A 25,601-nucleotide genomic window follows, 5' to 3' on the forward strand; every position below is an offset into this window, starting at 1 on the left:
CTAAAAGTCTCTCAAATTTTGAAATTAAATATCTCGGTCAATTTTTGTCATTAGAAGGTCAAACACTTTAATTTTACTTTTAGAATGTGCTAAATATAACTTATATGTACTTTAGAATTGCATAAAAAGTTAAGATTCTGTGATTTTTACAAAATTGATTTTAATTTAAAAATACCATAGTATTTATATTATTTAAAACATTTTTGTGACTAGAAATAGATATCTGCAATCCACAATTGCAATAATAAAGGTCATATAAGACTTTAGAGCCATGAATATGTTAAAATACCGTCAGAGAATTAATTGGTGGATTAATTAATCATGTCAAATGATGTTTTTTCTAATTTGTAAAATCTTCCTATTGTTTCAAATTTAGTCTTAAAAACACAGCTAACAATTCTAAATTGTGTATTAATAATTTCAAGTCTTATTCAATTAAATTTTTTTCTGTGTTGAAATACTGTTATGATTAAAAAAAAGAGAAGAGAAACGGGCCAAAGTGAAACAGAAAATTAACAAAGCAACAACCTTGTGTTTGACCATTATAATTTTCACTTTGGATCTGAAAAATTATTCAAGAAGCTTCTATTGGTGAATTGCATATTCTTGAAGCTTTTCGCATTGGCAAAGATTTATCTCATTTAGTTAATGGTTTTAAGTCCAGTCCAGTCCTTCTTAAAGCTTTTAAAATTCTGTTAGTTTAATTTTTCAATTTTCATTAATTAAATTAATTTTGCCGGCAGAGGGTGCTCTCTTCTCATTTGCTTTACTGCTGTAGAGTATGAATATGATGGTTACGCCTACTGCTTTTCAGTCTTGCAGATTTCTTTGCTCCTGATGAAGCGAGGTCTGTAATCTGTTACCTTTGAAATTGATCGAGTTTTTGGCTAAATCTATGCCAAACACAAGATTGTTGCTAAGCTAATTTTTACTATTATAATTTATTTTATCACATAGATATGTGTAACTAATTTTATGTTTGGTTTTCAGGAAAGCCTGAATGTATTAGGTGCTGTCCTTTGCTATAGTCATCTCCCTAGTTATGTTTTGCAATGTTTTATTAGTACACTGTGCCTCACAGTAAATGTTGAAAAATTCTCCCAGTGCAGTTGGAAGGTATGTTATTATTATTCGTAAGTTCTGTTTTTATTTTGGAAATAATTATATTGCTCAAATAGCATTGTTATAATCATCTACTAAGATTCAGAATAATTGTCTCTGATAGCATCAGTTGCAGTCAGACACGATTGTAGTGATTGAATAAGATACTGGATGGATCTGATAGGTATTTTTGAGCCATGCAGATTACATTGCATGTGACAGTTGCTGACATTTGCAGAGGGTGTTTATGTATATTTAAAATGATTTGGACTAAGAATTAAAAGAAAAAAATTAGAATAAAAATTTCTGCCAAGAGCTTATTATTTGAAATGTTATCATCTGCTACTATTAAATTTATTCTTCTTTCAAAATATCGCATGTAAACAAGATATGGATTGAAGGATATGTTTTTGCACTTTCTTGAAGAGAAATATTCCTATTCCATACTTAAAAAATGTTGGGAAATGCATGATATTAAAATTTCTAAGTGCAAAATAAGCAAAATCATTAATCCAAAAAGAAAAAAACCATCATCATTACTTCTGAATGAAAAGAAGACTCCAAACATATACCCAAAAAGGTATGTACAGTAAGACCCCGCTTAACGCGGGGGATACGTTCCATCGAAGTAGAGCGTAATGCGAAACAGCACTAAGTGAGGCTATCTTAACATGTAAATAATGGGGTTAGGAGAAGACGGATAAAAAATGGTTAGGCATTAAATTTAATAATGTTTTTTTTAATAAAAATAAAATCAAACACTTATTTCTTACAAAAATAAAAACAATATAAACGCATATACTTTTAAAAACAAATAAAATTCTCAGTCAGATCATTCAGTCTATTCTGGGTTTCCAATTTTCTGCCTTTTTGTTAAGAAGGCATTATGATAGATTGGCTTAATGGCATATTGCGTTCAATTTCGTCGTCAATCCATATAGACAGTCGTTTTTCCATTTCCTCTATAATGTTATTTCTAGAACGGGTAATTCTAGTTGCAGAGCTTGACGTAGTTGCAGTTGCCGATGACAATATTTTTTCTTTATTCTTAAGAATTGTCCTTATTGTTGAAGTTGCCAAAATCAATGCAGCACTAATTTGAGATTGACGTTCACCAGAATCTAATCTTCTAATCACTTGCATTTGAGTTTCCAGTGAAATGCTTTTTCTGGTTGCTTTCTTTTCTTGTTTTTTATTATCACTCATGATAAAAACTAAAAATCATAATATTTGTCACTGTATTAATCGTTATAGTATTATACAAATTTAAACTTACAATAATGTCAACAAATGTTTCAAATGATAAAAATGCGTCCACCAAGCAAGAAACACAACTATACTGTTTCGGATATGTTATTTGGAAACCTAGCGCTGCGCACAATTTCGGAGAATCCCCGGGTTGAAATAAAAGAGCGCTAAACCGAAACAGCGTTAAGCGGGGTCTTACTGTACTGTGTCTAATGTTTGTAAAGTAGTGGGTTGCAAGAGGAAATCTGCCAACATAGAAATCAACTGCAAAGGTTTTAAATACATCTTAGCAACAATAAATAAAACAGTAAACTAGGATTTACAACTTGGACAATCTAAAAAAATAATATTGAGCAGATTTTATAGAGGCATGTGGCTTTGCGCAGAACAAACTGTAGAACCCAGTGTGAAAACTGTTTAGCAGGAGATAAATGGAAATACATTGTGACCCATGATGAAATATAGGTTTTTCTAAATTACTACAAGAAAAGATCTATCTAATATTGAAAACAAAGAGAAAAAAGTGTACGAACCTAGTTCTGCCAATGCAAATAAAGTTTCAGTTAGGGGCTTATGGTTGTCACAGGATTCTCTTACAATGAGAAATTAGAAATAAGAACGGGAGGGGAGGAAAGTTAAAATCAACTCAATGTACGACCAAGAGATAAATAGAAAAAAAAGTTTAAATTAATCTACTATCAAGAGATAGTTTTATGTCTGATATTTACAGAAGAAATTCCATTCTTTTATTCCAATGACTTTCAAAGAGTGGAACTTCATCGAGAGAATGTCCGTCATACTTCGAAAAATATGACTTTGCATCTACTATATATATAGTATAAGATATATGACTATATCTTATACTATATATATAGTAGATACTTTCGAAAAGTACTACTGCATTCTTTGAAAAAATGATGACTGATACAAGTATTATATATATATATATATATATATATCTTTTTAACATATTCCTGCAAAGTCCTCTGATGTATATATATATATCAGAGGGTGTATGTATACCCTCTGATATATACACTGACTACCAATAAGTATGTGGACACCTGTGATAGAAAAGAAAAACTAACTTTAATCAAAATTAAAAGTTGGTAGAGCCTCCACGAGAGGTAATTACAGCGTGGACCCTCCGGGGCATACTTTTACATATATATAGTAGATGCAAAGTCTTTGTATGACAGCTAGTGGTATTTTCTTCCACTCTGCTTGGAGAAGACATAGAAGTTCCTTCACCGATTTTGCACGGGTAGTGCACCCCTGAATTCGGCGATGCAACTCGTCCCAGAGGTTTTCGATAGGGTTCAGGTCTGGACTTTGGGCAGGCCAGTCCATTCAATGAACTCCATTGGCACCATACCAAGCCTTGGTTAAAATCGAAACATGACAACTGGCATTGTCGTCCTGAAAGTAACAGGGGTCCAACCCGTAAAACTGCCACAACGTAGGAAGCACATTGTCATTCAAAATAGTGCAGTAGGCATCGGAGTTGCGCCTACCATGACTGGGGACCAAGGGTCCCAGCCCATACCATGAGAAACACGCCCAGACCATAATACCACCTCCGCCGAACTTGACTGTTGGCGCAATGCATTCTGGCAGGAGACGTTCTCCAGGTAGACGCCAAACCCAGCCTCTGCCATCCAAACAGTAAAGTCCTTGATTCGTCACTCCAAAGAACCCGTTTCCACTGATCTACGGTCCAATTTCGATGTGCTTTGCACCACATTAACCGAGCAGCGCGGTTGGACTTTGTGATCAAAGGCTTATGGGCAGCAGCACGACCATGGAAACCAAGCAGATGTGCTTCTTTACGGATGGTATTCATTGAAACAATACTCCTGGATGCCTGTTGATATTCCTCATGGATGAGGGCCATCGGATGGGTGCGGTTCTTCCGAATTTCTCTGGACAGCACTTGTCAGTCTCTATCTCCCAGTTTCGTTGGTCTGCCGACTCGGGGCACATTCTGACAATTACTGCTCACCTTCCACTTCTTAATCACATAGGCCACTGCCGATTTTGGGTACTTCAGATAGCTAGATATGTGCCTTAAGGATCGGCCACATTTGTGATACCCGATAATTATACCTTTCTCGAAATCATAGAGCTCCGAACTGCGAGGCATCTTGCATGCAACTAAAGCCGATGCTGTTTCCTACACGATATACATAGCAACGGAGTCTGTGACGTACCTTAGGACCGCAGATATCGTCATTTGCATAGGTGTCCAAATACTTATTGGTAGTCAGTGTATATATACATCATATATATATATATATATATATGATGTATATATATATATATATATACCCTCTGATATGTATACATCATTATGTATACATCATATATATATATATATATATATATATACCCTCTGTTATATATACATCATATATATATATATATATATATATATATATCAGATGGGTCCAGTTTGTTTTGCTGACTCAGGGCCTCTCTATATATATCCTTTTAACATATTCCTGCAAAGTCCTCTGACATTTCATCTGGCATTTTCTCATCTTTTCACTGGACACAAGGTGAAAAATTGCAAATGTGTCTCTAAACTTGTTACATGGGCAAGCATCTGTACAAAGAAATTTTTCTGTTAATAAAGAAATTGAAAACTGACATTTTAAGATATCCATCTTAAATATATCTTATTATACCACAATGTATTTGAACACCCATGGAAATGCCCGTGTCTATGGTCTTGATATACGCACACCTTCTGTCATTAAATTTTGTGTAGGAACAACATTGGCATTAGTCACATGCAAGATGCCATGAAATGCAGAATTATCTGATTTCGAGGAAGGTGTAATAGTCAGGTATCACAAAAATGGTTGATTCTTAAGGGACATTTAGGAGCAAGCTGAATTACCCAAATATGACAGTGGCCTATGTGATTGAGAAGTGGAGGATGAGCGGTGATTGTCGGGATGGCCCTGAGTCAGCAAAACCCATTGGGAAAAGGGACTAATGAGTGCTGTTCTAGAGAAATTCGGAAGAACCACATCCAACCAATGGCCCACATACTCCAGGGGTTTCAAAAGGCAAATAGGATTGTTGTTTCTATGGATACCAACCATAATGAAGCACATCTGCTTAGTTCTCGTGATCGTGTGGTTGCCTTTGATCACAAAGTCCATCAGTGCTGCTCAGTTAATGTGGTGCAAAGCTTGTCAACAGTGAGCCATTGATCAGAGGAATAGGTTCTCTGGAGCAACAGATTAAAGTTAACTGTCTACTGTTTGGATGGCAGAGTCTGGGCTGGTGGTCTGCCTCTAGAAACCCCTGCCAGAATGCACTTTGCCCAGAGTAAAGTTCAGCGGAGTTGAAATTATGAACTGGGTGTGTTTCTTCTGGTATGGATTGAAACCTTGGTCCAAATTCATGGTAAATTCAATGTTTTGACTGTACTATTTTGGATGACAGTGTGCTTATGTTGTGGTAGTTTTATGGGCCAGGCCTATGTTACTTTCAAGATTACATTGCCAGCTGTCATGTTGCGAGGTCCACTGTGGATTAGTATGTTGACAATGGAATTAATCGAATGGACTGACCTGCCCAAAGCCAAGACCTGAACCCTCTCGAGAACCTCTGAGGTGAGATAGATCACTGAATTAAGAGTGCAACAACTATCTGATATTAGTGAAGGAATTTATGTGTCTTCTTCCAAGCCAAGTAAAAGAAAATACCAATAGCTGTCATACAAGGACTTAACGAAAGCATGCTCCGGAGGGTTGAGGCTGTATATTTGCCACTTGTGGGAGGCTCTATCAACTATTTGAAAATGAATAAATTTTGTTTTTCTTTTTCTATCGCAGGTGTCTAAGTACTTATTGGTAGACAGTGTATGTCTCACTGCACATTATAAATGGTAGGCAATCTCTTTAGGTCCTGAATTGTTCTCTATGAGTCCTGCCTAGTGTCTGTGTTAAATTCTAAAAAATTGGCTAATCCCTAATCTTAAAATTCTTTTCTCAGTGCTTCACTAACTTGTAAAATTCTGCCATAATGGCTCTGATGCCAGCCCTGACCTTATAATGTATATCATTTTACATTTATTATTAATACTCATATTATTAAAGAAAAAAAAGTGTGCAGTTTCCTCTATGCATTCTAAATACATGCACTTCTTTAGAATAGCAGAAGTCGTCAATTAAATCTGAAATTCTAAAATGAAGTGGAAGTTTATTGAGAAACGATTTGATTACATACAGAAAATTCATCTTCATATTATTGAAGCATTAACAAAATTAGTGGAAGAAGCAGAAATTTGTGGGAGCATTAATTTTTTTATTGAAACAAATAAACCTAGAAAAGATTCTAAAGAAAAAAAATGATGTATAGAAAATTTTCAAAGTAGAAAGATGCATAAATAGTTTGTTATAAGTTGTTGCTATGAAATATATATAGTTTGTAGATTTTTATGTGTAATTAATTATCCTAATATTATTTTAGAATCAATGTGCGGTTATGTCAAATACTAGATTATGTTTAATAATAATGTATCCTACTTAGAGATTTATTTTATTCTTAGAATGATATTACAAAAGTGAAGTTCGAGTATCGATAATTGTTCATTGAATTCCTTTTACTGATAGGTCCTTAATTTTTTTTTCATTTTTGGTCCTTAAAAGTTCTTAATTCCCATGTGCAGAAATTTTACGAAGCCTACAAAGGACTCGGGCTGTAATTTTATCACCGACAGCTTGTGTATGTCCAACACCAGTTGCTGGATGTTTGTTTTAAGTGATTGCATCCATGACATTCCATTTTTTAGGACTGAGTGTATAATTTATTATGGCAATCCACCCTTTTCCAATCGATACAAGTGTATTGGTGCTATTATTTTACAAACTGGAGCTTAATGAATCTTGTTGCCATCGTCAGTTTTATTCTCTTAAACACCCACAGTTTCATCTCACATCAGTTTTACCTCAATAATTCACCTTTCGCATTGCTAGTCTGTAAAGCTTCCAAGTTACTATATAGGATCATCAAAAAATTTTCATTCATCTACTTATCATATTCTTTAAACACAGTAGCCTATGAAGAGTTTTTAAACTCCACCATAATTATTAATTATATAGAACTAAAATTTAAATACTTTCTTTTGAATTTACCTGCTTTGAATATTTGGTGTTTGTTACTTTGTAACAACACTCGAAGCACCAAGGAAAGGCATTCGCCAGATTTAGGTAGGATACAAAATACATTAATGAATAAAGTTGTTTTAATGTTAGCAATGTTTAAAGGGAAAAAAGGGTACTTGAGATTATTTCTAAAAATGCAAATTCCTTCATAAAAAAGTTGCAATTTCTTTTTTCAAGGTAGTTATGAATCATCAATAGCCACTTATGAATGTGGTTTTATAAGAGACCAATTAGACCTTTTATTTCAGAATAGGAGATGTGAAAATCCTGCAGTACCCTTGCCAGGACTCGGAACTTTGGAAATTCCTATGCCACCAGGCATGCTTTGCAATTATACCATGAAGGCGTGTGGTAAGGAGGGAGAAAATGCCGTACAGTTTTTGATACAGCAAATCCATTGCTGATGCAGAAGCCACTCTTTTTCTGGGAATTTATCACACTGCATCCCCATGTGGCTGAACTGGTGGTTTATATTTCATGCTCATTTTAATAAATTACTGTAAAAAGTTAGGCATTCTCTTCTTGAAAGATTGCAATAGTTTCATTTTCACTTGACGGTAAATTAAAAATTTGCATAATTTTTAATTTGGAAGGCAGGACTTGATTTTACAGTTTTTATTATTTGGGATTGGCAATGGTTTTGAGTTTGCTGTATTGTTTAGTGATAAATGCCACCAAACAGGTGATTTATCGCTGGTAAGACCGATAATTACACAACATTCTACTCTTTTCATGTATTTCCTTTCAATGCCTACAGACATTCAATGACTTCAAACTTTTAGTATGTTGTAAAAGTGTAATTCATTAATTTAACAGTATTTTATGTAGAAATTAACTGAAAAAATTTCACATCCAGTACTCAGGTAATTTGTTGTCCATTAGAACTAAATTATATATTATACATTTATATGTTTTGCTTTTAAATTATTATTTAATGTATCTTAAATAGTTAGTTAATGTAATGATATCATATCTTTACATATAATCTTTGTTTTGGCTTTCAGCAAATGAGAAATTTGCTTGGAACAAGTGTGGGACACACTAGTATTCTCACCCTATGCCTCATTCTCCAAAATAAGTAAGCAAATATTTATAGTATTTAATTTATAAAAAATATGTGTTAGGCGTATGTATTGCAATTTTTAATTTTAATTGCATAATCGGATTGGTAACTAATTTTAGCTTTCTTTTAATTTATCTAGTAACTAAAATCAAATTTTAGACTGGCATTTTTAAAATATCTGTTTGTTAAAAAATAAATGTTTTTAAAATGATGATTTAAATTACAAATACAAATTCTTACTTAAACACCCTTCTGTTAAAAAAATTTGCAGAAAAGTTAAGTTGCTGAATCTTACAATATGCATATATTTGGCTATTAGTTAATTAGTTCAAGTTAGATTAGAAAAATGTAAGCAAAACTGAGAGAAGATGGCTTATAATCTAAAAAAATCTGCACAACCCGTTTTCCTGATGTGTATGAATTACTGAATTTCTACTGTAATAACTGTATTCCAGATCACTGAATTGTAAGTATGTCGGAAGTATAATTATATCTTTGATGCTGTGCTATTAGTTTAGTGCTGCCATTTTCATATTAGTTTTAGGGTATTAATCTCTCATTTTAAATTAATTGCGTTAATTGCATTTGCTTTCTAGTACTTTTACATTTGCCTATATGAGTTGAAGCAGAAGAATTTTGAAATGTTGAATTTTTATTGTTTTGAATGCATATAAAAATTATTTCCATATTAATTCTTGTTTCTCTACATTATTAATTCTTTTTAGAGAAAATTATAAAGAGGCATCTCTTGTACGTGGAGCTGTATTTTTTATTGGCATGGCATTATGGGGATCACACAGAGTTTCATCATTAACTCATCCACCTACAGCTGTTTTACCATCATTTTTAAAGGTATTCTTGAAAATTATTTTTTTTTAGTAACATTTGTTTTAGTATTAAATTTGTGTTGTATTTGTATTTAGTATGTCCAAAAATATTACTCAACCTTTTTATATTTTTAAAGGTTTTGGAAAGCAATGATAGTATTATAGCATATGAAATTGTTCTATCTTTGCAACGGTTAGTTAAAAGAAATGCAGAAGAGCCATTAAGAAATCTTTGCTGGGATATGATATTTGATATAATTGAAGAAGTGTTAAAACATCCTGAGGTAAAGTTACTTAAAAGTATATATTTTTTGTTTCATTATTATTAATATTTTAATTCATAATTTTAAATATTTATTACTTTCTTCCAGCTTCAGGGCAATAATCAAGCTGTATCTGTTCTTGGAAAGGCAGTTCATGACCTTATAACTGCTGCAGAAGAAAATTGCCCACAGGTTTCTTCTGATCGCTTATTTAGGATAATTGAAAAATGTGCTGATGCCAGAAATGTAAGATATTTTATTGTTATTTTTTTAACATACATCACTAAAAAATTAATGAAATTTAATTCAGGTTTTATCAAATGTACTTTTTTTTTGTGTTTTCTATTTTAAAATGAATAATATCACTTAGACATAAAATTTTGGAATACACACTTTTAGATGTATGCGGGAGAAATTTCCAGAACACTCATAAAATATTAAAAAAGTTCATAGAAAGGGGAGGTAAATCAGTGCTAAAACGAAATAAAATTACAGCATTAGTATCCAAAATTGCTTTGGGTACTTTCTGATTATCTGCACCCCTTTTTTGAAAAGTCACCGATTGCTGGCGAGTAATTTTTTACCAAGCTAAGATGTGGAAGATAACACTATTTTCAAAAATAGCAGTGCATTAAGATTTACATAAAAAGCATCAAATTAATAAAATTAAAAATGCAGGAAGACTTCTTTTTACTTACCTTAAAAAACTTTTTTTTTCTATTCTTCTCATGTACATAGTAATTTGTTTTAGCTTCAAAAAACATCAGAGAATTTCAGAAAATCTGCATTGTCCATGATTTGATGCTGCACATAATGTTGCTCTCCTCATGTGCTCAATGATTTGTTTTTGCTTGAATTGTACGAATTTCGCTTTGATTCACAAATTGTGATCCTTTACAAAGTACAGCTTCATGCAATTCAAATTGTTGCATTCTTTTCTGTTAGGCAAAATGCTGTATTTCTGAAGAAATGCAACACTTTTCTTTTCCATTTGCTGATAAACTCCACAATCTCAGTATGACTCCTTACAAGGGGGAAAAAGTGTACTTAAGAAGTACTAATGAGAAAAATGAATGTCGAATTTGGGAAGGGGGAATTCCACATTTGCCTTCTGCACATGCACATACTTATGTTGCCACATAAATGCATTTTGCCGATATTATGGGCTATATATTTTGGTGACATAGTATGCTGCCTTGTGAGTATTTACCTGAGGGATGTTAGTTACTTAAAAAGAACCAAAATATCTATAGGTATCACTATTGCTATTTTTAGGTACATAATTAAAATAATTAATATTTTTATACAGTTGTAAATTGGTAAAAGCATTTATATTTATTTATTTTGTGTTGTTACATACTAATTATCAATAACTGGGAAAGAGGGAGACAACACATTTTAAATCACCATTAATTTTGTTTTCTTAGTTTTTTGAAAAATCTAATCAAATGGTCCATATTGAGGCATTTGAAATTAGCATTTTCTGATTTTTTACTGTCTTTAAAATTTCCAAAATTTGAAATTATTGAGAAATAGGAGAAGGAATATTGAATATATCTTGTAATTTAAAAATATGATTTGGAAAAGCAAAAATTTTTATTGTATATGAAATCTAATACATTTGCTGATACATATTTTGATTAACACATATCTAATACATCTTTGTTTTATAAAATATTTAACTTTCTTAAAACATTTTCCTTGTTATATAATTGTTATAAATGGCATAAAATCATTTCTTATGAAAAATAAAGAAAATTTAACTACAAAAGTCTAATCTTGTTAAAATTTTTGATGTAATGGAAAGCAAAATGTACTTATTTTTACAATTTAAATAAGTTACATTTTAATATGATTTATTTTGTAATTACAAATAAAAAATATGTTTGACAAATGACATTTTAGGAAAATTTTGTTTCCCAATTCTTTTGAGAACTTTTTCTGTTTGTTGCCAATTGCAAAAACTATTCCTCTTTTTTTGTGTTCTGAAGTTATTCTATATAGCAGTGCCTATTGTTTTAACAAGATTTAAATGTAATGTACAAGTTAACTAGCATATTTTAAAATTGTTTCACAGGAGCAGTCTGTAATTCGTTTAATTTTGCATAATGCTGAATCAATCAGTCCTTATAAACCAGATTTTCTTGTGAAAATGAACATGTTAATGGAGAAACATTTCAGGTAAGTTGAGCTTGATTTATGTGTAAAAAAATAAGTATTTTATGATCTCTAAATTTATTAGAAAATGTTCAGGTAAACTCTTGCATATTAATTTGTTATCAGTAAGCATCATTTGATTTTCATACTTAAAAAAGAAAATATATTGACCAAAGGAAAAACATAAAAACTCATGTATTTGTTTGATTTTCAGGTCTGTTGTAGTTTGCAATTAAAATATACTATTTATGCCAGAACGTTATTATTTAAATACTCCCCCCTATTTCTGAATGTGCATTTAAGACATCTGATTTCACAACTGCTGGGGTTCATACTGAAATCACGAATTACTATATATTGTTGAATATGTCCCATTTTCTGCATGAGATTCCTTGAAATCAACTTATTAACTCATTCTGGCTTAATATTTCCTTTGTTATCAGTGAAATGTTGTATTTCTGATGTTTTGATACAAAAAATCATTGTTCATCATTGCATTAATTTTGTATAAATCCACAATTTAATAGAAATGAAAAGCGAAGTTCTGTACAACTTGAAGTTCTTAAAGTCATTAAACAAGTTCGATGTTCAAGTGGACATATTTTTGAGGTAATGTAAGAGTTATTTGCAACCATCTTTAAAGTAATCCCTAGTTTTTTCCTTAAATAAATGATATGTATATCAGTTTTAATGTGTATACATATAATATTCTTCATCTTTCATTTTCATTACTTTGTATCATGTGGAAAAAAAAAAAAAAATTTCAAAGTGGAATAATTTAAGTGTTATATAAAGGCATTTAAGATTATATTTTTATACAAATTGGTAAAGTTTTCTTTTGCACCATAATATCTTGGCTGGTTTGAATAAGTACATTTTAAAAAGATTTCTAATATATGTAAAAAATGCACTTTATCAGCTTTGATTTGCATTAAACATTTACTTAGTCATATTTTATGTGTCAGGAATTAGATAAAAATTGAAATTAATGTGTTTAAAATGCCTGTAGATTTTATAACTTTCTTGTGTTCTGGATGTGCAGGTAGGTATTCTTATTAAGTTATAATAGTCTGATCTGCAATTATATTAAAATATTTCTAGAAGAGGAAGAAAATTTTGATTCTGTGTTAAATTTTTAAACTATTGGTTATGATTTTGTTGTTATTTGATATATCCCTTTATTGTAAATTTAAATAAAACATGATAGTGAAGTATCGTGTATTATTTTATGAATAAATAAAAGGTATTTGTAAAGATTGCCTTTTGACTGGGCCATTAAACATGTTTCGAAATTCTGATATATATTCATATTTATTGATCGAAGATAGCTTTAATTAAATGATTTATTTAAATTTCAAGAGATAAATTTAATTTCTTTTTTTTATATAACTATATGTCATAATGTTTTTTTTATACTGACTTTAAAGTCCTAAATTTAAAAAGAATTCTTTTCAGTTTTTAAACTTTTTATATTCTTCCCCCCCTTCTATTGCAGTTCTTTTGTGCATTAGTTTAATGCTGTGAAATATTTGCCCATTTTGTAAAATTTTATTATTCTTTGTTCAGATAGTGCATTTTTACTTCCTTGTACAAACTAAAGAAAGTATTGCAATCACGAAAAATTCTGGGTACCGTATTTCAACGATCGTTATTGAATACAGTTTAATGATGTTTTTGTGTCACAACTGTATGTAAGGACAGAATTAAAGACTCTTTAGCCAAAACTAATTATAATACTGATTTAAAATGGATTAAGAAGAGATTTTTATGTGGCATCTGTACATCTATGTATCTTGCATAAATCAAAAACGAATAGCCTCAGAACGAGCAAATTTTGTACATACAAAATTTGCACGTTCTGAGGCTACTCTGAGGTTCTGAGGCTGCATATAACATGTAAATGTGCACTTCCCTTTTTGGTTGCAATTGGCCATTCCAAAAGTATATAAATATATGTGTGTGTATATATATATATATCCAATCTGTTACTCAACTCAGTGAGCTCAGTTTCTTTATTCTTGTATGTTTGTAAAGTGTGCATTTTTTGCTTTAAAAATGATTGAATTATGTTGTTCTTATCTTCCAGTTAAGGTTTTTGTGCTTTTGGTTAATCTGCATGTTATAATTGTAGAATTATCAACAATTTAAAAGCTTTTTAAGTGTGGCTAAGCCTAATTTTTTTTACCATATCAGCCATATTTCTTTACATTTGAAACTTAGCAGAATAGTGGATTTGTTGCCAATCTAGAGAAACTAAGCTTCTCAACAACAAAGTAACGTCTTCTTTTATTATTGCAAATCAGATTATGGTTAATCTATTCTGGAATTATCATTTAAGATATTAAATTATCCCATATATTAACTCAGCATAGCATTCACAACAAATTAAATCAGTTTCCACACTTTTAGTGTCTTTTTCCAAAGTGAGACCAAAAGTAAACATTCAGTTTTGTGCACCGAAAAATCTGCCTTCTTGCCTGCTGGCTGATTTGCTCCCTTTTTGTGTAGAAACTAATTTTAATTGTAAAAAAAAAAAAAAAAAAAACATTTTTTTTTAAATATTTTTAACTGTGTTTGATGTTTTATGTTTTTCTATATCTTTTAATTTTTAATGAAGATATTTTGAGTTTTTATTACTTTTGCTTTATTAATTGAATGAGAAATATATCTCCAATCAAATTCAAGGAAATAAGTGTTTCATATTAACAGAAAATACTGTCGCCAATCTGTTTGGGACAGAGAAGAAAGTTTACGAGTAGCGCATGTACATTAGTTAAGCTGTTTATTTTTTATTTGTTTAATTTCTTTTATACATTGTTTTAGATTTATTATAGTATTTGAATAGAACATGTGGCAATGATTAGATAATTTTTCAGGTGATATAATTTTACCATTTTTCTGAGTTATAAAATGAATGAGATTTAATGCTGTTAAGCATTGGAATATCGCTATGGTAAATAAATATAGTGAATTTTAAAAAGCGTATTTATTCTGTTGTGGTTTATACACTATTGACAAAGTAGATTTAATTCAATTCATTAAGTTTAAATGAAATGCAGGAAAAAATAAAATAATTTAATATTCCGTACAAGGAAGTCATGTGGTGTACGCATCGGATTTTTTAATTTCAAGGATAAGTTACCGTGTTAAATTAACTTATATGGTTAATATTTAATTGCATTATTTATATCATGCAAGCTTTGTCACCCTCTGAAATGACTTTCTACAGTATGTTAAAGCAGCATTTTTACAAATTTAAATTAGTATCATACTTACAAGCTATAAGTATATCTAATAAGATGTTTAATTTTTTTCGATTATCTATATTTTAACAATTTTCAAATAATATTTGCATTGTAATTAGGAAAAGCTTTAACAATGATTTGTTATATTTTAAGTATATTCCTTAATTTTCTAATCTTTTTTGAACTGAATGAATCAGTTTTTTTAAAAAATATATATATTTTCTCTTCTCTTGTATTTTTGCTTTCTTATTCATATTTTATATTTGTTTTTAAAAAGTAGCTGATTCATGTATAACAAAAAATCTTTCTTGGTAATTTTTTTAAAACTTTCTTTCTGTTATGCAATAGTTCATATTTCTTTATTAATTTGAAAGTTATAGCTTCTTTTCATTACAGGATGATTTGATGGATCAAAACATTTTGCAGAATATGTCACATTTAGATAGCATTAATGATGTGAATGTTCGAAAACAAGCCGTTGAGTTACTAATCGAGATAGCAGAAAGTTGCATGGGAAGTTGGTTTTTTGACATCTTGGAGGCAATTGAAAAGGTTACTAATTAAAAAAATATATATATAATTGAAGAATTTATGGTATTTCGCTTTCAACTGTTAAATGTAATTTTGTATTATAAATACTTTATAAATGTGAAGGCATGTTTAATCTTTTATGCATTTGTCTAATTTAATAATATTTTTTTCTTTCTGTAATTGAGATAAAAATTAAAAGCAGTGATATTCTGTTTAATCATAAATTCAAAATGGCCTTGTTTAATCAGAGTAAAAAATAACTTTACTGGTAATTAAGACACAATAACACGCCGAATAAATACTAATTCAGAAGTCAAACAACAAAAATCGAAAAACTTCTTTTACAGTCTTCCAGTTCAAGTGGTTCAAAAAATCTTCCCATTGTAAACATCAAGCCAATAGTTAATATTTCTAATGTTAGTCTTTCAGAAGAACAAGAGAGAATTCTAAAATATAATTTTAACTTCTCACAAACCTGTAAACCCTCGATTCCAAAGATTTTGGCTCCTATCGAAAAAGCTTTCAAGTTCAGTAAAGTTTCAGATTCACAGAAAGAAATGATTAGGCATCTTATCGCTCATAATGTGAAATTCAATAATAAACCTTTGAAACCAAATCTAACTGCGAGAGAAAGAGCTACAATGCACGAAATTCATTCCAACCCGGATATTATCATTTCAAAGGCCGACAAAGGCGGCCAGATAGTCGTCATGGATAAGAACACTTACATCGATGGTGTCACTAAACTCTTAAACGAAAGACCATATAATCCGATCCCTAAAGATCCACCACCTTCGGACTTATCCAAAATAAAAACTGCGATCAAATCTTCGCAAATCATTTCAAGCAACTTAAAACATTCGCTTATCCCATCTGTTGCGAATTGTGCCAGATTATATGCTCTTCCCAAAATTCATAAAAGTGGTATTCCTTTCCGCCCTATTGTATCAAATTTAGGTACTGCCTCGTATCCTTTAGCTAAATATTTGGTTTCTAGATTTTCCACTCTATTAGACAATAACATTTACACCATAAAAAATTCAATAGAGTTTGTAAAAAAGGTTAAAAACATTTCTCCTAGTAATTTACTCATGGTTTCTTTTGACGTAAAATCATTATTCACCAATGTCCCAGTGGAGGGTGCATTAAGATGTCTAGAAACCAGACTTCGCGAATTTCATTTCTCTAGCATCGAAATTGAGGAGCTAATTTCTCTCACTCAACTCTGTTTGAAACAAACACATTTTGTTTTCCAAAATAAATATTACAAACAAACTGAGGGATTAGCCATGGGAAGCCCCCTCAGTCCCATCCTGGCTGATATCTACATGCATTATTATGAATCAAAATTGTTTGAAACTTTAAACTTCCCGGCATGGTTCCGCTATGTAGACGATACGTTTACCCTGTTTGAAGGTAATAAAGATGATTTAAATAAAGTTCTTTCAACAATGAATTCTATTGATCCTGCTATTCAGTTCACTTTTGAACTTGAGACTTGCAATTCTCTTCCGTTTCTCGACATTCTGGTCACACGTAACACATCCAACTTCAGTACTACAGTTTACCGTAAACCTTCATCGGTTTGCCTTCCACCACACTTTAAATCATGTCATCCGACTAAACAAAAGTTAGCTTCATTTTATTCCTATGTTTTCCGTGCTCTTCAAGTTTGCTCCTCCAAATTAGCCCTTGATGAAGAACTAAATTAGTTAAAAGCAATAGCTATTGACAGGGGCTTTTCACCCAACATTATTAATCAAGCAGTTAAAAAATTCTCATCTGAACACACTAAAAGCCACACTCTTATTTTAGGAGATTATAAAAATTCTGTTGTCATTCCCTTCTTTCCATCAATTAGCTATAAAGTTGCACATATTTTGCAGAAATTTAACTTTCAGGTTGTTTATTCTCCCATCAATAAAATTCCAACTTCTATACTCAAGGACCCCATTCCGGATATGAATTCCTGGGGTATTTATAGGATTCCTTGCCAGTGTGGTTTAATTTCCATTGGCCAAACTAAGAGAGCCTTAAAATTTCGCGTCAAAGAACATGAGGCATATGTTAGAAAAAAGGAAACACAGAAGTCTTCTGTTGCTCAACATTGTTGGTCCGAAAATCACACTTTCAATTTTTCTGCTGCCAAAATTATTCAAAAAACATCTTCCATTGGAGAACTGGATTTTCTAGAGGCATTTCACATTCATAAAAATCTTTCTGTTCTAGTTAACGATCCTAATTCCAATCCAAATTTGCCTTCGGCTTTTAGAGAAATTATGTTTTAGTTCTGGTTTCGCCAACAGATGGCGCCACTTGCTTATTCTTGTCCAGGCTTTCTTATCTTATCTAATCATTATTTCCTATCTTGTTCATTTGCGGTTTTGCAGCTGAAGATGATGGTTCGGTAAAACCATCGAAACTAGTCCTGTGAAAATTTTGTAGGTATAACGCTGATTTTTGTTGTTTGACTTCTGAATTAGTACTTTACTGGTAGGTTATGTAATTAAAATAAGATTTCTCTCTCTAAATCAGAAACATAATATTAGATATATTAATGTTTATGAATTACCTACAGAATGGTACAAAATTATATTTAGATTTGATTATGATGTAAAAAGAGATTTTTCTAAGAAACTTTTATTCTAAAAGTCTTGTATTATATTCAGGTTAATATTATGCTTTCTTGTGAAATTTTCTGTGTATAAATTTATGAACAGATAAGTTAAGAACTGAAATGTTTTTTATACTACTTCTTTTTTTCTCTTAAGATATTACTTTCATGTTTGCCTTTTATTGCTCATTCTAAAGTTGTTTTAGTTCTTGTATTCTGTGTTTTTTTTTATTGTTCTGTAACAATTTCTGTATATTTTCATTGCTAACTTCAAAGCTCATAATTTTGCCTAGAGATACATTATCATAGATTAAAATAATTCTGTGTTAAAGCCTTCAGAGTAACATATTTTAGCCATATTTACCTCTAGCTTGAGTTCATGCATATTTTTAACTTAAGTGGCATTTTTTTTTTGTACCCTGAAACAATTATTTGCATGTGATAAGAATTGTTTGTTTTCACTGTATTTGAGAAATTAAAGTAAATTATTCTAGTACTCATGTTAGTTTGATAACAGTTTTTAAAATTCTGTATATGTTTTCAGATTATGAAGCGCATGTTTGATCATTTGTTGAATCCAAGTCAAGCCTTTGATGGTAGTTTAAGCAAAGAATCATTTTCTGATGTTTTAACTGCTGTTGAAGGTTTAATCAAAGTTTTTAAGGTATTTATTACTTCTGTATCATTTCTATTAACATCTGATTACTATGCTACGTATGTACATAGATACATAGATATTGAAATATATTTTATTTATCGCATGTCAATAAAATAGAAAAAGTTTTTTTAAATGAATGTGTATTATTTTATTTTTTTAAAAATTAAATGTAATAGCATTAACTTTTAGTAGTATGCAGCATTTGTTATCTTATTCACCCTCCTAGTATTTTTAAATATGTGTAAAATTTTATGGTTTATTGCTCATGATTTTATTTTGTTTTATTATTAACACTTGGTCATATAATATAGGCTATTTTCTGCATATGTATTGTGACTTTATTGTGTAGCTTGTCACATAGTGTACATGAAGTAGTAATTACAAAGCAGAATGTGCAAGACAGAATGTGCAATCAGAATGTGCTAGACAATAAATAGTTTTTTTTTATCATTCATTTAATACCATACAATTCTTAAGACCATAGATTCTAAGTAGATGTAATGCTTTTAACCCGTCAGCACATGCGCTGGGGTAAAATATACCCCACGTGTAGTCTTTTCTTTGAAAATGAGGGAAAGTCGTACGTGACCTTTCTAGTGCTTCATGTACCTTTCAAGATTAAGGTTAGGAAGGGGTCGTCCAGAGGAATTTTTCCCGTGTCCTAGGGATTTTGTGTTTTCGGAGAAGGAATGTGCAATGAGATTGTAGCTACCCCACGCGTGTACTAACGTTTCACTTCTAAAGAGACATTCATTGAGATGAGTGCGTTCGAGCGAGAACAGTAACGACTGCAGGTTCTTCTCGCTAGTATTGAAACTGATAGCGAAATTGAAGATTCCGATTCTGAGTGCAATAATATTTCTGAGAGTGCTCACGAAACTGATTCTGACCAGTAATATGATGATTCACATGATTTGGGGAGTATATCTTCTTTGACATCAAATGATTTTTATGTTTGAAAAGATGGAACAATTTGAAGCAAAAAATAAAATCTTTGCTTTGAAACCCTCTAAAAACCTTCGGACATGGCCGCACAATGTAGTGACACATTTACCTGGTGTCAAAAAAAGCTTTGGAAATTTAAAAATCCAACTGAGTGTTTATTATTGCAAATTTTTGATGAAGAAATAATGGAAGATTTGATGAAATCAACAAACATGTACATTTCATCAATAAGAAACAAATTCTCTAGAGAACGTTATGCACAAGAGACAAACGTTGCTGAATTGAAGGCGTTGTTTTTCCTGATATATTACATTGGAGTGCCGAAACCAGCACTTCTCAAAGCAAAGATTTGTGGTCAGCTGACGGACGCAGAATAACAGTTTCTCAAATAACAATGCCTATCAATCGATTCCATTTCCTGTTGAGGTGCATTAGGTTTGATGACATAAATTTACGAGCAGAGCGAAAGATGGCGGCTAGACTTGCACTTATTAGAACTCTTACTTCATATGTTCCAAAAAAGAGTAAATCGGTTCTTGTTCTGTCATCCATGCATGAGGATAATCAAACTGATCCATTGTCTAAAGAGCAGCTCAAGCTCGAAATGATAAATTTTTGCAACTCTACAAAAGGTGTTTATACTATTGATGAGTTATGTGGAACTTAGTCTGTTTCAAGAAAATGCCGCCGCTGGCCTCTAACGGTAATTTTCAAATAAATGAATATTGCAGGTATAAATGCTTTTATTATTCATCGATCAAATAACGAACAAGTGAATATGAACCGAAGAGCTTTTCTCAAAGATTTAGCATTACAGCTTGTAAAAGAGTGTGTCCTAAAAAGGGCTGCAATTCTATCTCTCTCAAAAAGAACTCAAAGTGGAGTAAGAAGGTTGACAGGAATAGAAGATGCAGCAGACCTTCACCCTAAGAAATTGTTTGTAAAAATATGTTGTCATACCATGTAAGGATTGCTCAAAACGAGATTATTTGAATAATTAAACTCAGGTAAGAGGGGGGGGGTGGAAAACCTATGTGTTACTTATATTTTTAATATTCATATCTATAATCTATTCTTTGATATGAATAATTGTATGACATTATATTGAGTTTTAAGGAAAAAAGCTGGTAAGAATGCAGCCTTTTCATATTCCTCTAGTGCTTTATCAAACCACTCTTTATAATAAACATTTATGTTTAAAAAATATGTACATACGAAAAATGATTTTTCTAATATAAGAAATCATGTGTGCATCTTATATAAGTTAGTAATTTTGCATAAATTTCGATTTTTATGGCTTACTTTAGGTAACCAGTATGGAAATGTTTGTATAACTTAAAGTAAGATTATCTCGAATTAAAACCAGAAAAAAGGTTTAACAGAATTCACAAAGCTATTAGTCATTTATACATTCATTTAAAACAAAGGGAATGCATTTATTTATATGTTGGGCGTTGAACTCCGATAAACAAACATTGGGGTTAAATTTGTCCCGCGAATGTACTAACGTAGCACAATGATGCGCGTGTGCTGAAGGGTTAAGCAGAAGAGACACTTGAACTCTTTTAAAATTGTAAAATATTCTGTTTAGTCAAATGCCAGATAATTAGACTTTTACTGCATATGTATGGAAAAGAAATTATTTTTAGAGGAATTTAGTGTTTTATTCAGGAGATACAGCTGCATATAGCAAATAAACCAGTAAGGTGTTGGCCGACTTCTGGCCTTTATATAAGTTGTTATTCAGCTTGACATTGACTTCTAAAGTTGGAAAATGACTTACTAGGAGATGGCTTTCTCTAGTAATCATAGACTAGTGACATCCTGGAGTGTTTGTGGGGATTTTCTTAGGTCTCATTTATAGTAAGAAATTGTGTCATGTTCTTAGGATTTTACCTACTAAACCATGTGGTGCTTGTATGATTGTTAAACACCAATTCGTAGAAAAATAAACTCTTTTAATATATACAAACATTTACATAGCACCTGGATAACATTAATATCAGTAATGAACAGGGTGTAAATGTAAATTTGTGAAGCAGGAGAAGGTTCTTGTAACTGTTCGGCAGATTAAAGGCTTGTAGTAGAGGAAGATGATTCTTGCTGCTGAAGAAATGGAGAGGAAGTAAAACTGCATTAGTATAGAAATTAATTGCCCTTCTTTTTAGAAATGTTTAGAAACTATTTGAATCCAATAGAATGGAGCATTTTATTGTAAAAATGTTCTTATTGTGGAGGGAAGTCAGTGGAATGAATTAGCCTCTAGTCAGAAACAGTGTTTAAATAAATTGTAATATTCAGGAATTTGTAGACTATTTTGAATCAGTCTATAAGGTGTTTCTCCCACCTTCTTAGCATACTTTCATAGTGTAGTGGTCAGCACACTCGCCATGAATTCGAGAGGCCCATGGTTTGAGTCTCGGTGAAGGTGTTGCTCGTTTTTCATCTTTCCTTCTTTGAAATAACCTAATGTCTCTACAGTGGTGCCCGAACTAAAAAAGGATGGTGGATGAGGATTCTTCACCCCCAGGATTTGGCAATTGGGTCCCCTAATCCCCAATCGCCCTTTAGAAGGGGCAATATGTAAGGTATTTCTCCCGCCTTCTTAGCATCCCTTCGTAGTGTAATGGTCAGCATGCTCGACACAAATTCGAGAGGCCCGTGGTTCGAGTCTCAGCGAAGGCGTTACTCATTTTTCATCTGTCCTGCTTCGAAAGAACAAGTCAATTTACAAGTCTTTACAAGTCAATTTAATTTATGCAAAGAAAATATTTGCAACAGAGTAGTTGAAATATCCTTTTACACTGACTTTAAATATAAAATAATCTCTCAGTATAAAATGTACAGTTACATCTTGCATCCTATGGCTTCAAAATGTTTATCAATTAACATGATGCTTATGATAGTTCTGATCTTAAACAAGCACATTTAACTTGCAAGTTGTTCTGTGCATGATCTGGCCTTGTTTATATTGGATACATAACTTCTCAGCTTGTTTGCCTGTGGATTTCATTGACTGCTCAACCACTGAATGAGGATCTCCATGGCAGCTTAACTTTTACTTTGAGTGTTCAGCCTCTCATTCTGAGATGCTTCGACAGTATTTTCTTGTTACCATAGCATTCTCTTCCAATTCAAATAATGTTGGCTGTTACAATGTTGATTTGCTGAAATGCATCACAAAGTTGTTTGTGCTGCTGCCTTCTGTTATTTTTCTGCTAATCAGATGTTCATGAATTTACACAAGCCACCAAATGCTCCTTTGCAGTGAAAGCATTCATATCTGCCACCAGGTCTTGCCTGTATTTCCACTCCAAGTAAGTAACAGGGTGCCAGATTACACCTTAACCCTCTAAGCGGAAGGCTGTATATATATACGGCCTAGAATATTTATTGTGATATCTGTGCATGTTAAAATATGTCAACGAAATTAAGGCAATATATCAAAAGAAAATAAAGCCAGGTATGAAATACCAGGAGAGTTTTTGCATTAAAATCAAAAAAATAATTTGTTCTCGTAGTAGTTTTGGGAAATTTGTGCTTTCTTAGAGAAAACCCTAGCCGCCCAGAGGGTTAAGAGAGAAGTACGATTGTCTGCTCTATGTTTTCACAATAGATGTAAACTTTTGTATGATAAAAGTATTTGTTTCCTTCATACAACTGGATTAAGTATAGTATAAATGAACTTTCCAACACCTTGTGTGAAGCCTTCACCATCCTGTAACACTGACAGTGTGTCTAATGGTTCTGTTACCCTTATACAGTGTACATTGCTTTCTGATTCTTCTATCGAGGAAATGTAATAAAAATTAAATTTTGATAGATCATATGAAAATTATTCTCTTCTAAGGAAGTTGTATGCTTTGTACATAATGAAATAAGTTGTGTTTAGCTATACCTAATTAACTATCAAATACTGTTATAGTTTATATATACTGAAGTAAGATAATTTGTGCATTCAGGTATATTATATCAGATTTTACTAGAGTATATTTTATAGTTTGTTGTTTGTCTGACATGCAGAACTCTTTTTCATTTTTCTTTGCTAACTGTAAAACGAAGTTGTTTTTGTGTAGGCTTTTCTCTAGCAAGTTAAGTTCTTAAGTTTTTCTGTAGTGTGCTTTTTTGTTTAATTTTACTAACCCTTATTTTGGGGAAATGAAAAGAGATTTTATTTTGTTTACTTATTTTTATTTTATGTTGAAAACATTGCATTTTAAACTATCAGTACATGATTTGTGATTATATGTATGATTATCACAGCCATTTAATTTCCTGCGAAAGGAGTGTATAAGAGTATATATATTAATGGCATTATGAATGCAAAGCAGTTGATCATTAATTGAAAATGGCTATTTCTATTGGTGAATATTCTGTTTAATTATTTATTTTTTATCATATTCATATATCTAATTTAAATATTTTTGTATTTTATCAAATTATCTAATTTAAATATTTTTGTATTTTATCAAATTTTTTCAGAAAAAATTGTTGGTGCTCCCATCTAATCAGTGTGTAGAAATCTATGATTTGCTCATTAATCATATCCAGCAACATTATAACAGGTTATCTTATTTAGATGAAGTTATAAAAATAAGGAAGTTGGTGAGTTTTGTTTCAATAATAACTTAATATCCATTACTATAATGCTCGTCATTGGATATGTAGATTTTATTGACAAAATTTCGACTTTAAATTTTGGAATACTTTTAATCTGAATTTTTCATGGAAATTTTATATTTTTCTTATTTTGTTAGTAATTAAAACTATTCTAATGAATATTTATTATCTAGAGATAAATGATTTAATTTTGTTTTCTATATTTAAAATTAAACAAATGACCATATAATTCAGGTAATTTTTAAGAAATATTGGAGATATAATATTTATTTATTTCATTAAAAGTTATATAATTATAATATATTAATATTTCATTAATAATATGTTTTTAATGAAATAATCTTCTTGCTGTCATCAGGTTTCTATGTAGCTCATCCATGGCATTTGTTGCTATGGTATGGTCAAAAGTTTGGCATCAACTTTGAAACTTTATTTTGATAAAGTTAAAATTTTGTGTTTAATTAATGTTGAAATATTTTGTTGCTCATAAGTTCATTTAACGAACAAACTAAAAAGTTCAGATTTTTACTGTTTGCACTTCAGATAGAATAGGAAAAAAAAAGTCTTTTAAAGGCAATTTGTATGAAACTTAATACGATTTCTAATGTTTTGGCAAATTTTTGAAAATTGTTTTATATTCCTGCCTGCTTGATGTTGGTTTTTTTTAAAAGTTTCAATAATGATATAACGTTTTGAAATTGTCATAGAACCTGAAACAAGCTCTTCGAACTTTTCTAAAGAAAAAATGATGAAAAGATAATTATTGGGTGACATTCTCTCCCTCTCTCTATATATATTTCTCTCTCTCTTTATCTATATATATGTAAGATATAACAAAATATGATAGCTGTTTCAAAAAAATAATTGACGACCTCAAAATTAACATTCTAAATTTGGTAATCTGCCCCTAAATTCATCTCTTCTCACAGGTTCCAGACTTTTCTATCTTATGTAACGTTGTAATGCAGATGTCTCTTGTCTAGTCAAATTAATTGTAAACCAGAACTGTGAACTGAAGCTTTTCCGATGCAAAAGTATGAGAAAAGACATGAAAACATCCAGGACATAGCGTACAAGCTTTAACTGTGGCCTATCATAGTTCATGACTTAATTTTGTTTTCTACAAAATTAAGTCATGAACTATGATAA

At 31.1% G+C, this 25,601-nt stretch overlaps 1 protein-coding gene across 4 annotated transcripts in view; it reads left to right on the forward strand.

Annotated features, from left to right (window-relative positions):
* Nucleotides 1-25,601, forward strand: part of gig (TSC complex subunit tuberin) — a 148,213-nt gene that overhangs the window by 47,172 nt on the left and 75,440 nt on the right. For all 4 annotated transcript variants that reach the window (XM_085812599.1, XM_085812601.1, XM_085812600.1 and 1 more), the window contains 10 exons: nucleotides 991-1,116; nucleotides 8,534-8,607; nucleotides 9,318-9,444; nucleotides 9,557-9,703; nucleotides 9,791-9,928; nucleotides 11,760-11,863; nucleotides 12,367-12,448; nucleotides 15,481-15,636; nucleotides 18,774-18,893; nucleotides 24,315-24,437. In XM_085812599.1, coding sequence (XP_085668725.1) covers nucleotides 991-1,116; nucleotides 8,534-8,607; nucleotides 9,318-9,444; nucleotides 9,557-9,703; nucleotides 9,791-9,928; nucleotides 11,760-11,863; nucleotides 12,367-12,448; nucleotides 15,481-15,636; nucleotides 18,774-18,893; nucleotides 24,315-24,437 — 1,197 coding nt within the window. The remainder of the gene's footprint in view (nucleotides 1-990; nucleotides 1,117-8,533; nucleotides 8,608-9,317; nucleotides 9,445-9,556; nucleotides 9,704-9,790; nucleotides 9,929-11,759; nucleotides 11,864-12,366; nucleotides 12,449-15,480; nucleotides 15,637-18,773; nucleotides 18,894-24,314; nucleotides 24,438-25,601) is intronic.

Source organism: Stegodyphus dumicola, chromosome 3 (assembly GCF_044657685.1).
Source record: "Stegodyphus dumicola isolate Sdum_Otavi_A_Nest chromosome 3, ASM4465768v1".
Classification (NCBI taxonomy): domain Eukaryota; kingdom Metazoa; phylum Arthropoda; class Arachnida; order Araneae; family Eresidae; genus Stegodyphus; species Stegodyphus dumicola.